Source organism: Sarcophilus harrisii, chromosome 4 (assembly GCF_902635505.1).
Source record: "Sarcophilus harrisii chromosome 4, mSarHar1.11, whole genome shotgun sequence".
NCBI classification, from domain to species: Eukaryota; Metazoa; Chordata; class Mammalia; order Dasyuromorphia; family Dasyuridae; genus Sarcophilus; species Sarcophilus harrisii.
The window spans coordinates 194,572,621-194,600,032 of NC_045429.1; the positions used below are offsets into that span (position 1 = coordinate 194,572,621).

Here is a 27,412-nt window from a genome sequence, read left to right on the forward strand (position 1 = left end):
AAATGTTAGTTATTATTATTATATATTGTTATTATTATTACTGAACTCCTTGGGCTTCAATTTCCTCAGATGGAAAGAAAGAAAAGAAAGAAAAGGAAAGAAAGGAAAGAAAGGAGAGAAAGAAAAGAGAAAAAGAGAAAGAAAAGAGAGAAAGAAGGAAGAGAGAGAGAGAAAGGAGAGAGAGAAAAGACAGAAAGAAAGAAAGAAAAAAGAAAGAAAGAGAGAGAGAAAGGAGAGAAAAGAGAGAAAGAGAAAGGAGAGAGAGAAAGAGAGAGAAAGAAAAAGAGAGAGAAAAGAGAAAAGAGAGAGAGAGAAAAAGAGAGAGAGAGAGAGAAAAGAGAGAAAGAGAAAAGAGAGAAAGAGAGAGAAAGAGAGGAAAAGAAAAGAGAAAGAGAAAAGAAAGAAAGAAAGAAAGAAAAAGAAAGAGAAAAGAGAGGAGAGAAAGAAGAAGAGAGGAAGAAGAAAGAAAGAGGGAAAGAAAGAGAAAAAAGAGAGAAAGAGAGAAGAGAAAGAGAGAAAGAGAGAAAAAGAGAAAAGAGAAAGAGAAAAGAAAGAGAGAAAAAAGAAAGAGAAAGAAAGAGAGAAAGAAAGAAAGAAAGAAAGAAAGAAAGAAAGAAAGAAAGAAAGAAAGAAAGAAAGAAAGAAAGAAAGAAAGAAAGATTTTGTAATCTAGGAAAGCCTGAGAACACAATCTTGAGAATCTAGCATTTGGACTCAAAGAACTTGGGGTAAAAATTCTATCCTATTACTTGTTATTTGTGTGACCTTGGACAAGCCACTTAACAAATTAATTCTCAAAAAAAATTAAGATTAAAAAAAAAAAAAAAAAGTCCTCCCTAGCCAGAGCGTCGCAGCGGGTCCCAGGAAGGCGTTTCCAAATTGGGGGATGGAGGGGGAGTGCCCGCTACCCAGTACAAGCCCGAGCCAGGGAGGCGGGGCCTGGCCCCGCCCCGCCCTCTTTACGACAGCCGGATTGCGGCGCCCAATATGGCGGCGCCCAGGGTACCGGTAGCTACTCCCGCGGCTGCGGCTCCGCGGCAGAGTTGCTGAGCTGGCCGGTGACTAACTTGAGCTTTCCTGACCCTGTCTCTCCGCCGGAGTCTTTGGCCCCCCCTCGTCCCTCGGTCCCTGCTAGCGCCGACGCCATGAGTCTGCGGGAGCTGCTGCGCCGGCCCCGCCGCCCGGGGACGCCGAGCGCACTGTGGCGGCCGCTCCTGCGGCCGCCCCCCGCGCCTCGGCGTAGCCTCTTTTCAGGCTCCCCGACCCACTGGAACCAGGTGGTGTCGGAGGCCGAGAAGATCGTGGGTTACCCGACTTCGTTCATGAGTCTTCGTTGCCTTCTGAGCGACGAGCTCAGCAACATCGCCATGCAGGTGCGCAAGCTGGTTGGAACGCGGCATCCGCTGCTCTACACGGCCAGGTGAGCCCGCGCGTGCGCCCCCGCCCCGCTGTGCCGCGCCCCGCCCCCGCCCCGCTGTGCCGCGCCCCGCCCCCGCCCTGCTGTGCCGCGCCCCGCCCCGCCCTGCTGTGCGCGCGCCCGCCCCTGCCCTGCTGTGCCGCGCCACGCTCCTGCCTTCGCTGTGCCGCGCCCTGCCCCTCGCCCTGCTGTGCCGCGCCCTGCCCCGCCCTGCTGTGCCGCGCCCCTGCCCCTGCCCTGCTGTGCCGCGCCACGCTCCCGTGGCGTACTTTGGCGCCGTCTCTGCGCGCGCGGCTCCTGCCTGCTCCGCGTCCCAGGCCAGGGGGACGCTCCTGCCCATCTTTCCAGTCCGCTTTCGCTCTTTTGGGGCAAGAAAAGGAAAAAGCTCTGCCCGCTTCTCCTTCCTCATCTTCTCCTTGAGACCGCCTCTAATTTATGTTTGGACGTAGTTCTTTGCGCGTTCTCTCGTTTCCATCCTCCCCAATTACCCTGTAATCTCCTGGAGACCAGGGACTGTTTTTTTGCCTTTTTGAATCGCTACTTTCCGCAGTCTGAAAGGTTCTGCAATGGTTGGCCATTTCCCTTTCCGGCTCATTTTAGAGAAAACTGAGGCAAGGTAGGTAGTAAGCGTTGGACTTGAACTTGAGTCTTCCGAAATTAAAGCCCAATGCTCTCTCTATCCATTGAGCCAGTCACCTGTGCCTGCCTCGTGCAAAGTAATTCATCCGTGCTAGTTTCTTTTCCTTCAGGGCATTGCTTAAGAGGCCGTTCCATGAAGTCTTTCCAGCCCTCTCCGCTGAAAACGATTCCCAGTGGAACGTTTTCTCTGGATCTCTCTTATTCCTTGTGTTTTATTTATTTGTGTGCACTGTATTCCTCCTAACTCAGGCTGTCTGGGAAGAAAGAATTGTATGAAGGTTTTGGGAGAAAGTTGGCTCCAACATGAGTCCCGTGTGGGGAATTCCTTACAGTTACATTGCTTCGCACAGTGCCTGGAAGACAGTAAAAGCATAATAAATGGTTACTGAATTGAATTTGACCTAAATTTTACAAAGTATGACATGCTGCTTCAGTTGAGGGATTTGGAGAAGATACGGAGAAGAGAGTTAAAGAAGCTATTATCTTTTTCACCAGCAGTCCCAGTTATCCGTTCCTAAGAGTTAGAAAAAGTCTAGTCTGACCCTCTGATTTTACAGGTAGGGAAACTGAATCCCAGAGAGAGGTAACATGTTTCTTTATATCAGAATTACTTCCACTTGCGTCCCCTGAGGACCTCAGCGTTTCATCATGTTTTGAAAGAAATCCTGAGTTCTCAAAAGAAGAATCAATAATGGGCACACTGTGAGGTCCTACCAAGCTGGGAAGGAGAGGTGGATTTTGTCTTCCGTGTGAAGAACAGACTAAACAGACGTTTATCATCAGGAAGTTGGCAAGGAGTTGGGTTTTTTTTTTTTTTCTCTGCCATAACCCCTCAAAAAGACTGTCTGCCAGAATAGAGACTGTTTGGCATCTATATGGGTAGAGAGGGTATACATATTTGCCACTATTACCACCACCACCACTACTACCATTACTACTACTGCTTTGAAATTTGCAAGTGCTTTACCTATATTATCTCTGTTTGAAGGAGGTACAGCTTCTAAGGGAAATATAGCAATAATCCTAAAGTTCCCTGGCTTTAGAATGCTATTTTCTAATAATCTGTCAATGAGATAATCTGATGGTCTATGACAACCAAGTTCCTGAGACTATAATGCATAGAACACTGCTCTGATTTACCTCTGGGCCATAAAATTAGCATATCAGTGACTTGAAGCACCTGATCTCTCTCTTTTTCCTACAAATCTCTTCTTGCTCCTGGTTCTTTGCTAAATGCTTTTGGAATTTAGCCTGCTTCAGTTGGCCTTACAATTAACAATAAACTTTGCTCCTTGACTTGGAGATGGGTTCAAGCCTGCAAATTCTTTTGAGAAACCTCTTGACACAGGTCGGCCATCCAAACCTCTTAGGGTCTCCTTTTGAACCTCAACATTTTGATCCTCATAGCAACTTTTTGTTGTGGGTGCTATTATCATTTTCATTTTTTGGATGGGAAAACTGAGGCACAGAGAGGTTACTTGACTTGTTCAGTTCTGAGGTTGAATTTGAACTCAACTCTTCTTGATACTAACCAGTGCATTATCAACATTACCAGGTGCCTATGATATCAGGAATCCTTGAAGTCGAAATTCCACAAAGCAACTTTCTCCATTGAAGTTTCAGTACATCATAGGTTGATATAAGAAATCAAATGGGAATTTGGAAGAAGTTTTATGGAAACTGCAAGTGACACAGAAAAAGTTTAAAAATTTAGAAATGCATAAAATATATGTATATTATACATTATCAACATGTTTTGTCTTTTAATACTATGATATTTCAAACTTTTTGTACTATGAGAGGAACAAAAAAATTTACAGGTGTACATTAGTCTTTTAATGTTATGACTAATAAGAAATCGGAATTGTTTCATCATTTTTGAGTTTTATATTTGAAGGGTAGGAAAATCTGGCATTGGATCAATTTAGAAATTGTGAAGGGACTGAGGTAGTGACACTGGTTGCAGTAGAAAGATGAATGAGGTTGTTATTGTTTGTCCTTTGTTTTCTAGAGGACCATGATCTCAGGGAGGTGATGCCATGCTATGCAAGTGAATTGGATTTAAGTGAGGGAGGGCTGTGCTAGGACACCCACTTCACTTTCCCCTCCAGAGCTTGGCTTTTTAAAGCTAAAATCTTCCCGGGTTTCAGTTTAACTGAGGCTACAGTCATTCAGTGATTAAGACTAGGGGCTATAGAGGCAAAAAAAAAAAAAAAAAAAAAAAAATCTCCTCTTTCACTTAATTAAAAAAAAAAGTCTAATGGACTGAATTGGGTCCTCACATGTCCCATTCCTAGCTTTGTGCTATCCCACACTCATCTCTTCTGCCAGTTTCTCTGTTGGAAGATGGTAGCTGGGAGATAGTGAAAATGGTTTTAGCTTAGAAGTGGTTTCCTTTGTGTAGATCTCCCACAGAACTCATCCTAGTTGTCTTTTGCTAACTACAGAGGTGAAATCAAACAGCCACTAGTTGGGAATTTTGATATTAATATTTAGAATGGCGTAAAGATTAAGACAAGCTATTTTGAAAACTGTCGGTTCATTTTATTAAGAAATGAGCAGGGGCAGTTAGAGGACATAATGGATAGAGCATCAGCCCTGATGTCAGAAGGAACCGAGTTCAAATTTAGTCTCAGACACTTAAGACTTCCTGGCTGTGTGACCCTGGGCAGGTCACTGTACCCCAATTGCCTCAGAAAAAAAAAAAGAAAAGAAAAGAAAAATGAGCAGCATAGTTAGTCTAGTAGAAAACACACTAGCCTAAATCACACAGCAGGCCTGGGATCGAGTTCTGGGTCTCTGACATGACTTTGCTGGGTGATTTTGGTCAGTGTCTTAAATGAGATTCCTCATTTGATAAATCCTGAAGGTTAGTATAATTTATCTCTGATTTCCTTCCAAGAGTCAACTTTCACCTCAGACTCAGAGGGAAAATCTTTCAAAATAAATATCTGGTAGACCCCTGCATAATTTTTGCAGAGCATGTCAAATTTCATTAGAATATTTTCAGTAGCATTTAAAGACAGTTATACCAAGAAGCATTAAACAAAATGTTTCAATTATAACAAATGGTTCACTTTCATCAGCAGGAATTTATGAGTTGCATCTCTTTCCATATATAAAAGTTTAATAGAAGTACTCAAAATCAGGTCAGGAAGGCAGTAATAATTGTTGAACAGGCTGTGATGTATAGTTCAGAGTAAAACATTACTGACATGTTACAAATCACTCAAGTGATATACTCTCGTGTAGCAGGGACCTTCAGAGAATATCCAGCAAAACTCAAAGTGAGGCAACAGGAGCATATTATGAAATTAAATTAGTATGTATGTTTTAGATTAGAAAGAAGTCTATTTCTCTAAATTTTCATCAACCCTCTCTTCAGAACTTGAACTCCCTTTCCTAGTATCTCATTTATATGGCTTTAGATAAGGCTGACAAGTTGAAAATCTGATATTCATCAAATTTAGTTAAGATGGAAACATTTCAATTATTTTTGAAAGAATGGTTTTGGGGACTCTCAGGAAAATGACATTTATTAAACTAAACTAGTGTTCTTGCTTACTGAAAGCAATTAAGTTTTGTAGTGTAAATAAGAGTTAACTTTTAAATGATTACACTAAGCAATAAACCTATAATGTAACTGTAAAAATTGATGAAGCATAGTATATATCTATCTATCTATTGTCTTATTGGTAAATTTAGGAATCAAATAATTAGAGGCAAAAGTTTCATTTTAAGTACTCTATTTTTAAAATTTATTATGTAATTTTTAAAAATTATAGCTTTTTATTGACAAAACATATGCATGGGTAATTTTTCAACATTGACCCATGCAAAAACTTCTGTTTCAACTTTTCCCCACTTTCCCTCCACTCCTTCCCCTAGATGGCAGGTAGTCCCATACATGTTCAATATGTTAAAATATATGTTAAATACAATATATGTAAGTAATTTAATTTTTAATAATTGTCAGTAATTTCATTGAACCAACATTTTACCATTTTGTTCTTGCAAAATATTGCAAGATTTTTTTCTGTACAGCTCTGCAGTGTGACAAACTTTTGTGAGGCATTTTCAAATTGAACAGATGTATTGCTTAATTGTTGCCTTATGATGCCTTTTTAGTAATAGATTCCTGAAGGTCTATATATAAAGTTATAGTTAACATCTTAATGGTTTGTGCTGTAGTTTCCCAATTCATAAATTTTAAACCAAAATATTTATATTTACTCTTCATTTCTGAAATGAATAAAATTTTATTGATTCCTTCCATATAATATAAAATTATAAACAGTTAAATGGTTTAATAATGCCATACAGAATTCAAAATTCAAGTTTTGTTTTTATAATTTTTCAGATTTGTATGACAATATTTGGAAATAATTTTCAATCTCACACCATTTTATCTGAAATTTTTGCTATATATATAGCTTCATGTTATATGCATGAAGAACTAGATTACATTATGAGTACTTGTGATTTTTCAGTCAGAATTGGGAGGAAAATATATGCTACATGTTGTATATAATGGAGTATATATACACTATATATAAATATATAAATCTCTCTCTCTCTCTCTGTGTATATATATATATATCTTCTGAGAGAAAGGTAATCTGAATTTAAATCTACATAGCAGATAATCACATGTAAACTGGTTCTGTAAAATTGCAAAATCATGCAGTAAAGTCTGCCCTGCATAAATATCAGATTTTCTGGTCACCAGTGTCATTTTTTCTGTCAACATCTTGGTAAGCTTGATAAGAAAAACACCTCCAGGAAAGCTCATTGCTTACTTCATTCTTTATTCTCCTCACTTGTCTGCGCAGGGACTTTCTCCCATCCACCAAAACCTTTCTACCAAGAAAAAGAAAAACAATACATATTTCAGTTGTTAACAGTTCCCAGATCTTTCTTGGATAGATGATAATTATGCCATTTACAACAATGTAGCAATTAGCTGATTGTTTTTCCCTTGTTCTTTTAGGTGTTAAGTATCTCTTTGTAGTGTACATTTACAATTAGGTATGCAGATCCTTATTAATCAGTCACATGTTTGAGTGCCCAGTATTTGCAAAGATCTGTAAGACACTGTTCTTACTCTGAAGGAGTTTGTGGCCTATTTAGAAAGATAAAACATGGGTAGATAATGCAATTGAATTCAACAAATTTTTTTAGCCTACTATATTCCAGAGGCCTTTCTAGGTGCTGAGATTGTGAACACAGGTATAAAAACCATCTTTGTCCTCTAAGTCACATTATGTAGGAGGTGGGAGGGAGGGGGAGATAGTGCATACACAGATAAATTATACACATATACATATGTCATATATAGACTGTACTTATACACGTGTATATAGATTGATTTATCTCTGTACATGTTATATGTATGTTTATAATATCTTGCATATACACATGTACGTGCATGTGTGCATGCAATATACAAAGTAATTTTCAGATCAGAAGGTGACATATCAGAAACACTAACAACCAGGGAATCAGCAAAGGTCTCTTGTAGGAAGGTGTACTTGAGCTGGACCAGAGAGAGATGGAGAATCAGTGACAAGAATGAAGGGCAGCAAGCAGGCTATGGTGGCTGAAATCTGAAGTGATTGAGAGGAAATGTATATAATTAGCCTGTAAAAATAGGTTAGAGTCAGACAGGGAATGACTTTAACTATCAAACCAAGAAATCTGTTTTTATCCTAGAGACATTAGGGAACCTTTGGAGCATCTTGAACAGGAGCGTGATATAGGCACACCTGTTTTGAGAATTGTTATTTTTTTTTTTTATCTGTGAAAAATGAATTGGAGAGAACAGATACTGGAGTACAGGAAATCCAGTTAGAAAATTGACATAATAGTCCAGATGACAGGTGATAACGGGAGGTCAGAAGAGGATGAATTTGAGAATTGCCGTGTGAGAATCCAACAGTCAATAAACATTAAGTACTTGCTATGTATCACATTGTGCTACATGTTGGGGAGAAAAAAGAGGTAAAAGATAGTCCTTGCCCTGAAAGAGCTTAGAGTTTAGCAAGGAAAACAGTAGGCAAACATACATACACACACACACACACACACACACACACACACACACACCCCAAGCTTTTATTCAAAATAAATAGAAATTAATTAACAGCAGAGGAAAGGCCCTGGAATTAAGAAGAGTTGGGAAAGGCTTCTAGTAGAAGGTGGGATTTTAATTTGTATGCCCTGGAATTAAGAACAGTTGGGAAAGGCTTCTAGTAGAAGGTGGAATTTTAATTTGTATTGAGGGAATCCAGAGAGATAAGTAATTGAAGTGGAGGGGGAGAGCATTCCAGTCATAGGTGACAGAAAATTCCCAGAGCAGAGACATGTTCATCGAACAGGCCAGAGGCCAGTGTCACTAGATTGAAAAGAACATGAAAGGAATAAGGTGTAAGAATACTGGAAAGATGGGAGGGAGCTAGATTATGAAGGGCTTTGAATGCCAAACAGTGCTTTTTGCATTTAATCTTGGAGGTGATGCAAAAGATTGACATGATTGGACCTTTATCTAGGAAAATCACTTTACTGGATAAATGGAGAATGGATTGGAGTGGGGAGAGACTTGAGGCTGGTGGATCCAACATCAGATTACTGCAGTAATCCAGGCATGAAATGAGTGCCTGCACTAGAATGGTGGTAAGATCTGGTGGTAAGATCAGCGGAGAGAAGGGAACATATTTGAGAGATGTTACAAACATGAAAGGATGTGGGAGCAGATTGGTTATGGAGCAGCAGGGGTTGAAAGGTACTAAGAAATCCATTAGTACTCATAGATAGTGATCTTGCTGGATAGGGAAGATGGTGTTACACTCTATAATAAGGATGTAGGAGAGAAGAAAGGTTTAGGGAGAAAAATAATGGGTTCTGTTTTAGACATAATGAGTTTAAGCTATCTACAGGACACCAGTTCAAGATGTTTCAAATTTGGAGATCAGCAGAGAGTCAGAGGTAGGATAGGTAGATTTGCCAATCATCAGCCTAGAGATACTGATGAAGTCAAGTAAAATAGTGTAGAGGGAGAAGAGAAAAGGCAACTTTGAGGGACATCTGTGGTTAAAGGGTGATTTGGAAGTAAACAATTAAGGCAGAAAAGGAGTGATCAGGTAGGTAGTAGAAGAACCAAGAAAGAAGGTTGTCTTAGATAACTGCATAAATATGTGTACATATATTGTATTTATATATACTTTGACATATTTAACATGAATTGGACTACCTGCCATCTAGGGGAGGAGGTGGAGGGAAGGAGGGGAATAGTTGGAACAGAAGGTTTTGCCAGGGTCAATGTTGAAAAATTACTCATGTATATGTTTTGTAAAAAAAAAAAACTATAATAATAATTTTTAAAAAGAAATAAACGTGAGCTGCAATAAAAAAAGATAATGACCAGCAGAATAATGAGGGGGAAAAAAAAGAAAGAGGGTTGTCTTCAAAATCCAGAGAGCAGAAAGTATCAGGGAAGAAAGAGTGATCAGCAATGTCATGTGGAAAGCAGTGAGACCAAGGAAGATAGGGTTTGAAAAAAGGCCATTAGATTTAGTGACTAAAATTTCACTAGCAGCTTTGGAGAGAATAGTTTCATTGGAACCAAAAAGTCTGAAACTGGATTATAAAGGATTAAGAAGAAGTGATGGAGAGAAAGTAGAGGCAACTATTGTAAATGGTCTTCATGAAGAGTTTTTACTATATTACAAAAAGTAAAAGAGAGGACCATAGTTAGCAAAAGTAGAAGAACTGAGTGAGGATTCTTTTCAGAGTGGGAAAGATGTATACGTTTATAAATAGTGGGAGATGAGAGAGAGAGAGATTGGAAAAAAGTGAGACTTTTTTGGTTTGGAGTTTATTTTTTTCCTGGTTTTTCCCTTTCTGTGTCTTCTTTCACAATATGACTAACGTAAATGATTGTACAATCATAACCAATCAGATTACTTGCCATCTTGGGAAGAGAAGAGGGAAGGGAAGGAAGGAGAAAAAAATTGAAACTCAAAATCTTATTTTTTTAAAAAAAGTTGAAAACTATCTTTACACATAATTGGAAAAAATTAAATTCTGTTTATAAAAAAAAGTGAAAGAATTCATAAGATGTGGCAATTAATTGAGATTTACATAGGTAGTAAATGTAGAGGATGAAAAGATGGTATTGGAGTGAGACTTGAGGCATGTTGAAGGATGATAGGAATTAGATGAGAGGAGAAAAAGCAATATTCTGAAAAAATGGAAATATTATTAACAAAGATACTTGTATATAGAACACTGAGTAGACCAGTTTGGATAAAATGTTTTGGGTTTGAACAGGGCAGTTTATAAAGGAAAAATGAGACCAGATTGTAGAGGATTTTGAATGTCATGTTCTTAGTCCATGAAATTGGCCTTATCTTGTAAGCCCCGAAGAACCTTTGGAAGATTTTGAGCAAAGGAATGATGTAGTGAAAATGATCAAAGAACCAGAGGTTAGAGCTATATAATTAGTTAAAAATAATACATATACACGTCACTAGATTTGTTCTAAACAACCACAGATACATATCTATATATCTATATCTTTTTACACAAATAGGGTGGTACAGTGAATAGAATGCTAAGTTTGAAGTCAGAAAGACTCATTTTCCTGAGTTCAAGCTTGGCATCATACAAGTGGGAAAAATTACTTAATTCTGCTTCAATTCCTGTAAAATGATCAGGAAAAAAACAAGTGGCATATCCCTCCAGTATCTTTACCAAGAAAACTCCAAGTGGTATAACAAAGAGTCAGATACAAGTGAAAAATGACTGAATGATAACTGCTTCCAAAAATTTGGAATTATATTTAAGTTTTGCCACTGTGGTAGCATTTTTTTTCTGAATATATATTTACCCATTTAAATGAGTAATAGCACAGTAATAATGTCTTTGTGGAATTAGGTAATAGTTCGAGCTGGTTCTATTTGAACTGGGCATAGGATTTCAAACGGTGGATCTACAAAGCAGTAGTAGTTATACAAGGAAGAGGAAATGACCTGAGTAAAGGGCTCAGATGAAATGAGGGGTAAAATGGGTTAGGGAAATGACTAGTATATTAGTTCATCTAGGTCATCTGGTACTGATTATCCTTTAGGTAGTCATGAGTCATTGGAGGGTTGTTTGTTTTGTTTTGTTTTAAAGCAAAGGAGTAAATTTTGACTATAAAACATTATAATTTGTATTTAAATTTTTTTTCTATTTACTTTTTTTCAGAACTTTTTTTTTTAATTAAAGCTTTTTCTTTTCAAAACGTGCATGGATAATTTTTCAACATTGATCCTTGCAAAACCTTGTTTTCCAAATTTTCTCCTTCCCCTAGATGGCAAGCAATCCAATATATGTTAAACATTATAATTTGTATTTTTATATATGTTTAAATAGTAGTCATCTTTTAAAAGTTGTGAACAGGTGGCTAACCTTAAACAGACATCTATATGAAAACAGAACCTAGTGGAACTAAATTTTATTACTGACTCAGGGCATAAGCCTTTTTTTTTTTTTTTTTTTTTTTTTTTTTTTTTTTTTTTCTCTTTTACTTGGTTCATAAAAAGAATCCTCATTACCTAGTTTCTACTTAGAATGGGTTTAAGAATCCTTGACCGAGGTAATCCAGTGATTTATAGCCATTGCCTCAGAGAACAGGTGAACAGGAACAGTTGAGATTATGGATGCTTAGGCTGCAGGTTGCTGGGAGGATAGGGTAGAGGAAGGGAAGGAATCTGCTTTGAGATCTCCCTGATAATTACTTATTTGAGGATTAGACTAGATGATGTTGGAGTTACTTAAAAAATATCAAGACTAGAATTTGAGTAACCCAACACTAATATTAACAGTTAATAAATTCCCTTTGCTTCAAAATATCACCTGGCTGTGTGAAGTATACCTGCTTACGAGAGCCGTTGCTATAGTAAAGGAAGCTGGGTTACAAAGTTGATAGAGTGCCAGGTCTGGAATCTGGAAAACTCATATTCCTGAATTCAAGTCCAGCCTCAAAACATACTAGCTGTCTGATCTTGAGTAAGTCACTTCATTCTGTTTGCCTTAGTTTCCTCATCTGTCATATGCGCTGCAGAAGGAAGTGAGAAACCACTTCGGTATCTTTGCCAGGAAAATCCCAAATAGAGTCGGGAAGAGTCAGATATGACTGAACAAATGCTTTCAAGTTTAGTAAAATAACTTTGTTCCTTAATTCATCAGTTTTTACATCTGAGATTCTGTAGAGCAGGTATACTTATAGTGAGGCATACCTGAAAAGTAGCATGCTAGCTCTCATTGGGTTCTGGTTCCTATTCTGCCACCTCTGAGTAGAATAATGTTTTTTAATACCCCCCACAGCTGGAAGTATTCTTTCTCTTCTGTGAGCTGTCATGGTATTTTATTTAGATTTTTCTCTTGTGTATACACAATATACTTTGTATGATATTTACTTTTAAACTCATCTTATTTCTGTTAATAAATTCAACAAACATTATTAAGTGCCTGCTAGATGTAAACTCTGGTAATACAGAAAAGAAGAGATAGTGCAGCTTCTAATATCAAAGAGCTTATAATTTAAAAGAGAAATGTAGTATGTATGTATATATATATATATATATATATATATATATATATATATATATACTTGTTATATATACATTGTTATGTCCCAAGGTAGAATATGATTGGGGCAAAATAGATTTACAGGCCACGTATTGTAAAAAGAATTTGAGAAGTTGCCATTCAGCTGAAAGATAGTTGTGAAACATACATTTTCAGACACAGTTAATGTGTTTATTTGTTTTGCTTAACCATACTTATTACCATGGAGGCCTTCATTCAGAGATGGGAGCCATTGGGAAGTGGCAATGATATAAACCCCAGCTTACTCTCACCATCTGCTTTCTTGCTGTTGGACAGAGCTAAGGGAGATCACTGGACCATGCTAATTGGGTTCACTGCAAATTTATTTGAACTAATCTCAACTGGGATTTCACTAGAGCAAAGCAATCCTTCTACTCCTTCCATTTAATTCCTTGTCCTATTCTATAGCACCTGTTTCAAATCTTCTCATCTTCCTCTTGCCTGGAATGCATTTACTTCTCACCATCTCCTATTTTCTTCTCTGGCTTCTTCCAAGACTTAGCACAATTCTGTCTCCTGTAAGAGGCTTTTTCGGTGCCTTCCCCCTGTGATTATCTTCTGTCTTCTCATGAATATATTTTGCATGTATTTAGCTATTTTACATTAGAATATAAATTTATTGAGCACAGAAGTTTGTTTTTGCTTTTCTTTATATAGCCAGTATTAATTGTACTGTCTGACTCTTACTACTATAAAGAGTATTTAATAAAAATTCATTGACTTTATATATAAATAAAATATAAAAATATAAATAGAATATAAAAAAGAATATTAATGAAACTTTTTTTTAAAAAAGAAAAAATTTGAGAGACTGATGCCTTTAATTTAGAATGATCAGGAAAGCTTTTTGGAGGAACTAGCACCCGAGTTAAGCCTAAAAGGAAGGGAAAAATCTCAGGAAGTAGATGAGAAAACAAGGAGAGCAATCTCTGAAAATGTTGAGTCAGGAGACTACAGAAGAGATGTCTTTAACATAAAGTATGTGAAAAAGGAGTAGAATAAAAAAAGATGTGAAGGCTAAACTAATGCCAGATTGTGAAAAGTATTAATTGCTAGTTTAAGAAGGTTGAATTCTGTCTTCTTCTTAAACTGGTTTGTGATTCCATATGGAGTCTCATAACTAACTGACTGTGGAGATTGTGAAGTTATGATTTATCATGTAAATGTTGATTTATGCCTATATGCCTGAGGTTGCATAAAAATTTCTCAGGTAGAAAAAGAATCACAAGTGGAAAAAGTTTAAAAAGTTTTGCAGTATGAAGATTTTTGAACAGAGATCAAACTTGTATATTAGAAAGGTTATTTTAGTAGTTTGGGGAAGGATGAATTAGGAATTCATAAATTGGAGGTAGGAAAATCATTTAGGCGGCTATTATAACTAAACAAGAGGTAATGAGGGTCTAAAATAAGGTTAGCTTTGTGAGTGGCAAGGGAGACATTAATCCTTGAGATAATAGCCTGGTTGATTTACGAAGTAAGTCAGCTGTAACATATTTATGATGTGCCTACTATGTGCCAAGTGTTTTTTCTAAGTGTTGGGTATATAAATAAAGGTAAAAGATAGTGCCTGCTTTGGAAGAGCTCTCTGTCTAATGGGGAAGACAATGTATAAACTATGTATGGGATAAATTGGAGAAAATCCAATTATCTCAAAGAAGCAGGAATATAGGAGATTAGGAAAGGCTTCCTGTAGAAGGTGAGACTTGAAGGAAGCTAGAAAAACCTGTAGTTAGAAATGAAGAGGGAGATCATTCTAGGTATGAAGGACAGTCAGTAAAAACGATTGAAATCAGGAAATGTTGTCTTATTCAAAGAGCACCAAAAAATTGACAGTTAATTGGGTTTTGCAGGAAGGAGTTTGGAGAAGAAAAGTTCTAAAGGTAACTCAGATTTTGAGTTTTGGTGAGAGGTAGGTTGTGAGGCTATTCAAAAAAGTAGAGAATTTTGGTAGAAATGAATGAAAAAAGGATTTATTAAGTACTTTTTTCTATACAAAGCATTGTGTTAAATGCTAGAGGTACAAAATGAAAAGTAACAGTCTCACAGTAGCTCCTGTTCTAATGGGGATGACAACACATATGGAAGGTTTCAATTGCAAGTCAGATGGAAAGGTCCCCTGGTCTTTATGGTGCAGCCGTATAGCAGATGGTAATGCTTTTTCTTTAGTGTCATTTTCACTGATAAAATTATATTAGCTTCTTATGTTAAAACATTTGAAAATCCCAAGGACTTGGATGCCAAAAATTTCCTTTTCTAATCTTTTGGAGTTGTGGCTATGTAGCACCTACAGGTGCAGTTGGCAGGTTGCATCTCCCAGGGTCATGGTTGAGGGGCCTGTTCCGAAAGCATTATTATTGCTAGTGCTTTTAGATTCAGGGTCCTGGGCTCTCTCCATTGGAGTGTGAGGAGAGATGGTGATCTTTTGATTTGCCTGACACATGCTGTCTGTCTCTATCTCTTTTAGGGTATGTGGTTTTGTTTTGTTTTGTTTTTTGTTTTTGTTTTTGTTTTTTTTTTTTTTTTTTTTTTGCTTTCTTTTGTTTAAGAAGGAGGGAGAAGATGATAAATTAAATTTTGAATATTAAATTAGAAGTGTCATTGTAGGAGATGTAGATTATCTACTAAGCAGATGGAAATGTGAGATTGGAACTTAGTAGGGGTTATTGGACATAGTTACATATATCTTTCTGCTTATCTATCTCTGTTTATCTAATTATTCTGCCTGTAGAATATATTTGAAAGTTATCCATGGAAGAGAAGTCTTACAGTGAAATAGAAAAAATAAAGTTTTAGAGAACTTTATTTAAACTCTGGCTTTGACACTACATTTGAGGCTTTGGGCAAGTCACTTAATTTTGGCCTCAGTTTCCTTATCTATAAAATGAGATTGGATTTAGTTTTAGTGCAGGAGTTCTTTATTTGGGGTCTTCAAGTTTACTTTTAAAATATTTTGGTAGGGGCAGTAGGTGGGACAGTGAATAGAGCACCAGCCCAAAAGTCAGGAGGACCTGAATTCAAATATGGTCTCAGATACTTAACACTTCCTAGCTGTGTGACCCTGGGCAAGTCACTTAACCCCAATTGCCTCAGCAAGATAGATAGATATGTAGCTCAACAAAATTGGTGTCCTTTACAATCCTATATTTTATTTGATACATTTTAAAACATTCTGAGGAGGGTAATCTATCTAAATTTCACTATCCTGCCAAAGGAATAGACACACAGAGTTAAGAATCTCTGGATTACCTGATCTTTGAAGTCCTTTCAGTTTTAAATATATAACTTCTGGAAGCGGATAACATTATTAATAAAGTAGAGAAAAATGGACTTAGGACCTGGGAAAATGTACATCATAATGAAGATGAACCAGTACATGAGACTAAAATGTTTTTAGTCATATCTGACCCCATTTGGGGTTTTCATGGCAAAGATATTGGAGGGATTTGCCATTTCCTTCTCCAGTTCATTTTACAGATGAGGAAATGAGGCAAACATGGTTAAGTGACTTGCCTGGCGTCACACAGCTAGTAAGCGTCTAAGGTCAGATTTGGACTCAGGATGGTGGTCTTCCTACTCTAGGTCTGGCACCCTATCCTCTGTGGCCAGACTAAGAAATAGCAGATAAGAATGAAGAGAACTGTGAACATAATAAATCTGGCACTAAATAAAACTGAACTAAATTAGCCCAGAAAAAAGATGTGTCATGGAAGCCAAGGGAAAAGAAATGATCGAGAAAGGACCTTAGTGAATAATGTCCATATGGTACAGGAAATTCGAGAGTTCTAAGGTCTTGAAAGAAAAGATCTGTTTTATTTGTTTTAGTATTTTATTCAGTGCTCTGCATATGGTAGATATTCAACATATATCAATTAAATTGTTGATCTTGGGTAGATCACTTTTCCCTAAAAAATCTAAAGATTTTTCTCATTAGCCAATTAAGGACTTAAATTCATTTATCTTTAATATTCCTTCCTTCTATGATTCTATGTTAACTACTTCTGACTTGTGGGTAAGAGTATTTCATATTTGATGAACATCTACTTTTATTCTGGACACTGTTTTGGGCCCATTAGGGTATATAGAGAAATTTGATGTGGAGAGAGAGACTTGGAAGAAACTTATCTTGATGTCTTGTTGGGGAGAAGCAAGATAAAGGTGATCAGACTTTTCATACTTTGTATAACCATCACTGTCACTGTTATTTGCATAAATTAGGGAAATATTTAGGTGGCAGTAGGAGAGATTAAAATCAAATTCTTATCACAGTATCACTTCTTTTCTAGTTGAGATAGTAGAGCTTTGAATATTTCTTTTTTTTAACACTAGCTTTTTATTTTTCAAAATACATGCAAAGATAGTTTTCAACATTCACCCTTGCAAAACCTTATGTTCTATATTTTTCTCCTTCCCTCCCCATCTCATGCCTCCCCTAGACAGCAAGTAATTCAGTATATGTTAAACACGTACAGTTCTAAACACTTCCACATTTATCATGCTAAACAAGAAAAATCCAATCAAAAAGGGAAAAAAATGTGAGAGAAAAAAAAACAAGTAAGAAAACAACAATAAAGGTGAAAACACTATGTTGTGATTCCTATTCAGTCCCCATAGTCCTCTTTCTGGATGCAGATGGCTCTCTCCATCACAAGTCTATTGGAATTGGCCTGAATCATCTCATTAATGAAAAGAGCCAAGTTGATCACAGTTGAGCATCACATAATCTTATTGCTGCTGTGTACAAGGTTTTTTTGGTAAGAAAAAAACTTTATTAAAGGTTTTTATTTTCAAAACATATGCATAGATAATTATCAACATTCCCCTTTGCAAAACCTTGTGTTCCAAAAATTTTTCCCCTTCTTTCCCTTCCTCAGAAGGCAAGTAATCCAATATGTTAATTAAACATATGCACTTCTATACATATTTCCATAATTATGCTACACAAGAAAAATCAAATCAGAAAGAAAACAAAATGCAAGCAAACAACAATAAGCAAACAATAACAAAAATACTATGTTGTGCACATTCAGTCCCCACAGTCCTCTCTCTGGATGTAGATAGTTCTTTTCATCACAAGACCTTACAATGTTCTCTTAGTTCCACTCACTTCATATAGTATTAGTTCATGTAAGTTTCTCCAGGCCTTTCTGAAATCATTGTTTCTTATAGAACAATAATATTCCACTGCATTCATATTGTAACTTATGCAGCTATTTCCCAAATGATGGGCATCCACTCACTTTCTAGTTTAAGTATATTTTTCTAGCTAGGGATAATAATAATAACTTGGGTATCTGCCCATAAGTTGGACAGCATTTGTTCTGAGAGCTTCAGAAAGATATTCAAAAAGAGAATAAATTGTCAAAAAGAAAACAGAAAGATTTCTTAGAACAATTCAGAAAACCAGATCTGATTTTGTCCTGAGCTTTCCTTTCCCTCTAATATAAGCTGGCTTAGTGGAAGAACTCATGGAGCCATACCCCCCACTATAGGGGAGAAGCTTACTCATCACAGTATCCATAGTCAATATTGCACAGCATTTAGGTGACTCAGAAATAGCTAGATAGTTGAAGACCAGCTGAAGCAGAGATGTGAGACCTTGAAGGGAACAAGTGAGATATCTACCAAGTCGCATTTTGAAGACAATAAATAGCTAGGTGATTTGACCCCCAAAGTACCTAGAACTTAGAGTAGCTAATACTTATAGGTAAAAAGAGATTCAGATGTTCTGTTATTAGGGGCTTTTCTGAGATTTTAACTCAGAACTTCTAGCTGCAGGGATGAGACTTACTCTCAAGGAGTTGACAATCTATTTGTAGGAGTGAAGCATACATGAAATGAAATAACTAAAGATTAATACATGGCACTATTTTTAAAAAACGTTGTGAGGCAGGGAGGTGACACAGTGAGATACAGCACCAATCTTGGAGTCAGGAGAACCTGATTCAAATTTGACCTCGCATACTTAGCAACTGTGTGACCATGGCAAGTTACTTAACCCTGATTGCATTCCCCTCTCCCCCCAAAAAACTCCACTACCAATAAGTTGTGTGTCAGAATCCGGGGGGGGGGGGGGCGGACTTGAAAATTTCTCTCTTCCTCTCCACTCAACAACAACATGTGTGTGCATGAGTGTGGCAGGGGAGGGGGAGTGTCTATCTAATGTCCAGATTTCGCATACACTCCTGAAAAATAAGTTGTGATATAGCCATTAGGTGGAAAGGAACGGTGGTAAAGTCACAGAATTTGCAGTCAGAGGAACTGAATTAAAATCATGCCTTTTCTGCTTATTATTTGTGTAACTGTTACGTCATTTCACCTCTGCTTTGGTTCTCAGCTATAAAGTAATTTACGTGACTGCTCCTTTTCCAGTTCTAAATCTTAAGAACTTTTTATTTATATAGCATTTTACATAGCAGAGTGCACTTCCATAGACATTTCACTTGATCTTTAGAAGTGTTACTACTGGGCTTATATCCCAAAGAGATTTTAAAGAAGGGAAAGGGTCCTATATGTGCCAAGAATGTTTGTGGCAGCCCTGTTTGTAGTGGCTAGAAACTGGAAACCGAGTGGATGCCCATCAATTGGAGAATGGCTGAATAAATTGTGGTATATGAATATTATGGAATGTTATTGTTCGGTAAGAAATGACCAACAGGATGATTTCAGAAAGGCCTGGAGAGACTTATATGAACTGATGCTGAGTGAAATGAGCAGGACCAGGAGATCATTATATACTTCAACAACAATACTATATGATGATCAATTCTGGTGGACGTGGCCCGCTTCAGCAATGAGATAAACTAAATCAGTTCCAATGGAGCAGGAATGAACTGAACTAGCTACACCCAGCGAAAGAATTCTGGGAGATGACTATGAACCACTACATAGAATTCCCAGTCCCTCTGTTTTTGTCCACCTGCATTTTTGATTTCCTTTACAGGCTAATTGTTCACTATTTCAAAGTTTGATTCTTTTTGTATACCAAAATAACTCTTTGGACATATGTACTTATTTTGTATTTAATTTATACTTTAACATATTTAACATGTATTGGTCAACCTGCCATTTGGGGGAGGAGATGGGGGGAAGGAAGGGAAAAATTGGAACAAAAGGTTTGGCAATTGTCAATGCTATAAAATTACCCATGCATATAATTTCTAAATAAAAAGCTATTAAAAAAAAAAGAATAGGTATGGTATGTTTCATTAGTCATGTTTTACAGATGAGGAAAATGTATATTTGAGAAGTTAATGATTTGTTGAAGGTAATATGCTTTGGAAATGGCACAAGAAGAACTGATTGATGGGATCATAGATTTGGAGCGGGAAAGGACATTATAGTCCAACCTTTACATTCTACAGATGAAGCTTCTGCAATCCATGGGGGAGGTTAAATGATTTGTCCAACTTTATGGAGGGGTACTTTTCAGAGAAATGATTTTACCCAGGTCCTTTGATACAAAAAAGTATACATCTACAACTTTAAAAAAACACAAAACTATATTCAATATTGTTTTCTTACATTAACATTTTTTTCTTGATGTCTTCAAGATAAAGCTAAATGACTACTTACCAGTTATATATCAGAGTGGTCTTCTTTTCAGTTAAGGATTGAAATAGTGATCAATGAATTCCCTCTAATTCTGATTCTCCCAAATCCAAAAAAAGTGGGTGACCACTTGTCCTCCAGGATAATGTAGAGAGTATTTCTATATAAGTAAGTCCAGGTTGAACTATATGGTTTCTTAGGTTTCTTCCATTTCTGAGATTTTGTTATTCTGAGGTGTTTGGATGACTCAAAAGTTCTTGATCAAGGAAGTTACCTTTCTTATGCTGATGGAGGTGGAGAAGACATTGGAGCCACAGAATCCAATGAGGATGCTGTTGAAATACTCAGGGGTGTTTCTTCCCATTTCTCAAAGTCTATATTTTCTGAAAAATTATATACAACTAAATGCTTCTATCCTGTTGTTTTCATTTAAACAGTATTAAATCCACCTTATTAAATAAGTAAATTGATCTTACTAAAGTGTCTTAAATATTTTTGTCTAAAATAGAGGAGCCAAGTTTTTTAGTAGTTGACCACATGATCAAAAATCCATATGTGTGTGGGCCACATGAATTTAATCATATAATTAATTACATTCAACTTCAATTATAATTACTAATTGCTCTAAGCCTGCTAGCAAGACACCTGGCAGTAGTCAGTTACACAACAGCAGTTGACAGGTGGTTAGGTCCTACTAGTTCCTATGTGCAAGCTAATTAGATAAAATTTTTTTTGCTTAAAAATCTCAGGTGGACTGCATCTTGCTCCCCCTCGAGTAGGCAGCTTTTGGCCTGAGGCCACATGTTGGCCATCAGCAGAGAGAATTGATCTCTTTTTAGACTTTTAATCTTTTAAATCCTTTGTTAAATGCTTTGTACAGGCTTTACCAGCTCTCCAATTTAAATACTAAGGTGTTGGAAATGCTTCTGATGATGGTAATTCCATTAAATAGGATAGTGATTTGTCATTTTTATCAGTAAGGAATTACCTCTGTTTTACTTTAAACATGAGAAACCTCAATTTATTTTGATATATCATTGGTATCTTGAAAGATTTGACTTTTGGAATTAACATTTATCTAAATACTCTGTACCTTGCCTTGACTTTAAGAACATTTTGATCTTGTTCACATTTAGAAAGACTGGGTAATTTTCTGTGCATCTTTTCTTATGGAAGAATGACATTTTATTTATTAGTCTCATCAAGGGTATTGGTTACTTTGTGATTGAGACTCTTAAGTTCCATTCAGCAATTTTGGATACTTAAAAAAATGTTCTGTCTTATTATTCTTTTTTCTTTCTATGTAAATCCCTAAGAGCTCTTTCATTTTTATGTGAGATTATCTTTAGCTTCAGTATATTTCCCTTTTTTTATTTTAAAGAAAGAAGCTTTCTGGATTTCTATTCTAGGAATTTCTGGCTGAAAAACTATATTATTTGATAGGGACTGTAGTCTCAAATATTGAAATTTTAGAGGAAAAGTGTGAAAAGTTACAAACTTCTGAAGTAATCTTGACATGTTGAATCTTATTTGATAAAAAGTTATCAGTGCTATTTTGGTTTTGCATCATAGACATTTTGGAATTTCTTTCCTCCTTTAAAAAACTTTCCCTTCTTCAAAAAAAAAAATGACAAGTATAAAAAAAGTATAAGAGTAAAATGGAGGGAAATGAATAATTATCTATCATAACTATGAGTGGTATGAACTCACCCCTAAAATGGAAGATGTTAACAGAATCAATTAGATTCTCAATTAGAACTCAAAATCTAGCAATGTGTTATTTACAACAAACCCACTGGAAACATTAATACAGTTAAAATGAGGGGTTGGAGCAAAACTAATCATTTCCAATCTGAACATAAAGCAGGATTAGCGATTATGATTTCAAATAAAGCATCAACAAAAAAACAAATTTGATTAAAAGAGAGGGAGACTTTTGGTGAAAGGTAACATAATCAATGAATATTAAGTACTGAATATGTATTCACTCAGTAGTATAGTTTCTAAATCCTTAAAGGAAAAGCTAAATTAATTATAATGAGAAATATTTAATAAACTACTAATATAGAATCTCAATCTGTTCTTATCTGTAGATAAATCTAATCAAAAGATAAACAAGAAAAATGTTACAGCCCTAAATAGAATTTTATAAAAATTAGATATGATGAATCTGGCAATTATTGAATTGAAATAGAAAAGAATATATATATATATATATATATGAATGAATTGTAGCTGTCATCTTTTCATAAATTGTTTACGTCTTGGGTCATAAAAACTTCATAAATTCAGAGAAGCAGAAATGTTATACTCATACTTTACTAATAACAATGAAATAAAATTAAAGGCCATTGGGAAAAAATTTTTAAATGAATTGGTGACTAATAACTAATTGAATTTTAAATAATTGAGTCAAAAATAAATTATAACAATGATAGGTAATTTCACTAAAGATAAATGACAACAAATTCCAAAATTTTATATCTCTAAACACTTTAATTAACTAGAGAGAGAAAGAAAAGAGGAGGGAGAGGAGAGAAAACAGATTAATGAATTGAAAATGCAACTAAAAATACTAGTAAACCAGCGAATTTAAAAACTTCAATAATCTTAAAATGAAAGATTAATAAAATTCAAAACAAACATTGAATTACTAAATAAAACTAGAAGCTTTTTTTTTGAGGGGAAGAGGAAACAAAAATAAATCATTAGCTACTTTGATCTAAAAGAAAACAAATTATCACTATCCAAAAAGAAAAAAAAAAAGGAAAATTTACAACAAATGAAGAAATAAAAGATGTTATTAGAAACAAATTTTTCTGGACTATGGCCCAACAACTTAAATGAAACAAATATTTAGAATATTTATTTAGAGATATTTAGAAAAATATAAAATCCCCAAATCAACAGGACAGTACGATATTCAAACAACCTAATTTCAGAGGAAGAAATTGAACAAGTCAAACAAATGGTAACTTCCGAAGAGGTGAGAAAAACTCCAGGATCAGAGTGATTCATTAGTGAAATTTCTCAAATATTTAAAGAAGAATTAATTAAAAGTTATATAATTAGATTATAAAAACAGCAAAAAGGTGTAGGAGAAGGGTAATCCTGCCAAGTTTTTTTATGACATAAATATAATCTTGATCCAAAGAAAAATCACAACAGAAAAATAAACTCTAAAGAAATAAAACAATCTCTCTAGTGAACATAGATGAAAAAAATTTAATAAATATTAGCAAAAAAAACCCTAAAACAAACCCACAAAGTTTATATATTATGCTCAAGCTGGATTTATATCAGAAATGCAGGGTTATTTTAATATTAGAAAAACTAAAAACTTAATTAATTATATTAATAACAAAATTTGATAATATAAAATGTAATGAATAACAAAAATTGTATGATTATATTTAAAAATGTAGAAAACTTTTGATAAAGTTGCAAAACCCATTTCTGTTAAAAAAAAAAAACCACAAAAACAAATGAACCTTTCCTAAGAAGATAAATGGTATTTATCTAAAAATTAAAAAAAAATTATAATTATAAAAGAGATAAAATTATAATTCTTTCTAGTAAATTCAAAGGAAAAACAAGAATATCTTTTTTTTTTCCCACTACTCCTATATGCCTTCATAATAACATGTAAAAAGATAATCTTCAAGGATAAGATATTGATTGAGTTTGGTATAGTTCAGTTTTCTCTACATTTGTTCTAATGGTGTTCTTGGTTAGCAGTGCATCTTCTACTTCTACTTCTTGAAATCTCTGTTTCCCTTTAAGACCCTAATCCTACTTTCTATCAAATTCATTCATTCATCTCTGCAAGAAGTCTTTTCTGATTCCCCTCCCCATCCTACCTTGATTGCTAAAACTATCTTCCCACCATTGAAATTACTTCATATTTACAGAGTACATTTTGTTTTTCTCTTTGTATCCCCAATGCTTTGTATATATATTTAGATTCTTAGAAAATGCTTATTGAAAGAATGAATAATCTCATTTGAGTCTTATACAAACAACTCTGTGAAATATGTCCTTTAGCTATTATTATTATTCCCATTTTACAAATAAGGAAACTTGGGTTCAGAGACCTGCCCATCCATGTAACAGTATGACAGTACATGATTTCAAATTAAAAACCTGAAATAAATTCTTGGTTCCATCTTTTACTAGTTGTGATTCCATGGTCGCCTAAATTTTTTAAGCTGTAGGTTCTTCATCTATTCAGTGGGGCTAATGTTATTTGCACCACCAACTTTACATCATTGCTGTGATGACCAAATCAGATTATGCATATCAAACACTTTGTTACTGCTTTATAAATGTCAGCTCAAATTCTTATGTGAAAAACTTAAATGTTAAATTTCGGGTAGTACTGATCCATGAAATGTTCATAAAATACATTTCGTGTACTAAAATAATTTTTACAAGAATCATAGGTCCAAAACTGGGAAGAAATTTAGAGAGGTCATCTAATTCAACTCATGTCATTCAAATTAGGAAATTGAAGCCCCAATTCAGGTCCTGTAATGCCAAATTCAGTGCTTTTTTACGCTGAAGTTCTCTGGGCATTTTCTCTTTTTTAAAGCAACAGTTATTTTTTGATAGTAAATAAGACTATATTTTTAGTATTTCCCAAACATTAGGGGACATTTTAGTCTAACATTTCTGTGTTGGAGGATATATTTGTCTTATAGGGAGCAAAACTGTGATTTTTAATTTTAAGAGCAAATTCCACAGTTTTGTAAGATGAATAGAAGGAAACCAATTTGTGAAGATTATCATAGACTAGAAAAACTTTCATCTATTATATTTCATTTGGTCAGGACAAAAGTGTTCTACCAAAAACCATTCCTGCCCTAGTGTTGTGTCTATTAGACTTTTATTTATTGATGGTAAAATTTTAATTACAGAAGATTGAGAGGTTATCTAGTTTATGCCTCTATGTGCCACCATCATGCTTCTTCCTCTCTGTAGCATTTTGAGTGGAGTACACATATCTTTTAATTAACCTAATTCTGTAAATAGAAGAGATTCTAGAAAAACCAGAAACATGTATTCTAGCTCTGAGTATGGACAAATTATTTGAACCTCTTTGTCTCATTGTCTTTGAAGCATTATTGTGAAGGGCAATTGAGTAATGTGCTAATATGCTTTGAACAATTATAAGATGTCCAGTACAATAATAGTAATTTCAGCACAATAAGAGGAATAGAACTTATATTCCAAAGTCACAGATGAAAGATTTGCAACAGGTTCTAACTGTTGGTGAAGAGAAGATAGTATTTTTATTAAAGGACTTAGCAACTATAGATTATACTTACTATATTTATTGGTCAAAAAAAGAAATTGGGAACTGTTTCACAATGGATATGGTAAAAGAATAGGACTAAACAATTCTCAGAAGAATAATTTGTTAGGATTCTTGCAAGGTACTAAGTCAGTGGAATTGATAGAGACAGTAGTTATCTAATTTAGCATGGTTCAGTATGATTGATTTTAATCCTACAAGGAGATGTTGTGGGCCAGAACTTGAAACAAGGTATTGTAACAGTGGTATTGAGGAGACAATGGTTAAATTTAGTTTAGCATTGATTTACTCCTACAACAAATAATGGTTTCTTATTGATATAATGATTGGTGTATACTCAGTGTGGGGCATATAAGCAAGAAGGTCTCAGGGCCAGAAAAGACAAGCGCACTAGAAGCTCTCCAAGGCTGAGACAGATTCATTCCATCTTCCACCTTTGTGCTGGCTAGAGGTTGAAGCACAAACCTTTGGAGTCAGAGACATTCGGAGGGAGCTAGAGGCAGAAGCTGGCAGAGTATAAGGACTAACAGCAGGAGCTCTCGGAACCAAGGAGAGAAAAAGGCCTCTAAGAAAGCTAACCGAGCCCTGGAAAAGCGACAAGTCTTTGAAGGAGACAGTAAAGGATTTGGACTTTAATGCTTGGCTGCACTGGTGATTACTGAACTGAAACTAAGACTGCCTCCAGAGGCCCCAAGGAAACCCTAACAAGAGAACATTATATTTTAGAGAAGAATATTACAATAATTATTCCATATTAACAATATGAAAGACTACTCTGAATCATTAATAATGAGAGACCCTCAGATCAACACAACACTGATCTTATTTGAGATAATAATCAGCAGAAATAATAAAAGATGAGAAGAATCAGTATTGGAGGGGCTGGGAAAAACCAGGTTCACTGTGAATTGGCTTAACTGTTCTGGAAAGTATGTTCAGGTGCTAAAATATAAATAAAAGAATGTCCAGCTTTTCTTTTTTTTCCCCTGAAGACAAAAGCAAAAATGTGCTAAACCTTCAGTGAAAGAAATGGATTCAGGTTACATATGAGGATGCTCTCCCTAGTTTTAGTTGATAGAAATAGCATTTCTTTTACATAGGGGGTGCTCATTCCATTGGAGAGTTCGATTTGTAAGCAATGGTTTTTCTTTAAAGCAGAGATAAATCACATGATTGCTGAGGTCCTTTACAATTTCTTACAAGAATTTAGACCACCAGTATATACTACAAATGTGTTGCAGATGGTTTCAGTTGTGCCTAATAAAATTAAACATGGCAAATGTTTAAACTAGCTTTAGGACTGTGCAGCTTTAGACAGGATTTAAGAATGAATCCAAATCAGCAGGTGTTTAACTTCCACAAAAATATGGCTTGTTTTTTTGAAGGAATTTGTCATTCCATAACTTGCTCCTCTATCAGAAACAGCTGTATCCAAATATTGCTTCATATTGTTGGCAAATCATTTCAAACGCAGGAAGCAACTCCTGATTCATGTTTTTGATTTGTGTAAATAGTTGGGATGATGTTCAGGCTATCCACAAACCATTTTCACTAAGTCTCACTGTCTAAATTTGATCATTTAAAATTTTCTTTGAATTTTATTTTATATAATACACATAAATGACAATTTCAAGTTTTTTAGCTCCCTTCTCTCTCTCTTTTTCTCTCTGTTCCCACTCCATCCCTGGAAGAAATTTCAGAGCAAACTCAGGAAGATTTGGTTCAGGTCCTGCCTCTTAGCTAACTTACTGGGTCATAATAGATTAAGTACTTACGGCACAGTTTTCTCATTTGTAAAATTAAGGGTTGAACTAGATGATCTCCAAGGTCCCTTTCAACTC

The 27,412-nt window shown here is 35.5% G+C and overlaps 1 protein-coding gene across 1 annotated transcript in view; it reads left to right on the forward strand.

Moving 5' to 3' along the window:
• The first annotated feature begins 963 nt into the window (after positions 1 to 963).
• The window catches only part of PDSS2 (decaprenyl diphosphate synthase subunit 2), a 288,494-nt gene continuing 262,045 nt past the window's right edge, over positions 964 to 27,412 (forward strand). The window contains exon 1 of the mRNA XM_031964462.1: positions 964 to 1,420. Within this exon, the coding sequence (XP_031820322.1) occupies positions 1,146 to 1,420 (275 nt within the window). The 5' untranslated portion in view covers positions 964 to 1,145. The remainder of the gene's footprint in view (positions 1,421 to 27,412) is intronic.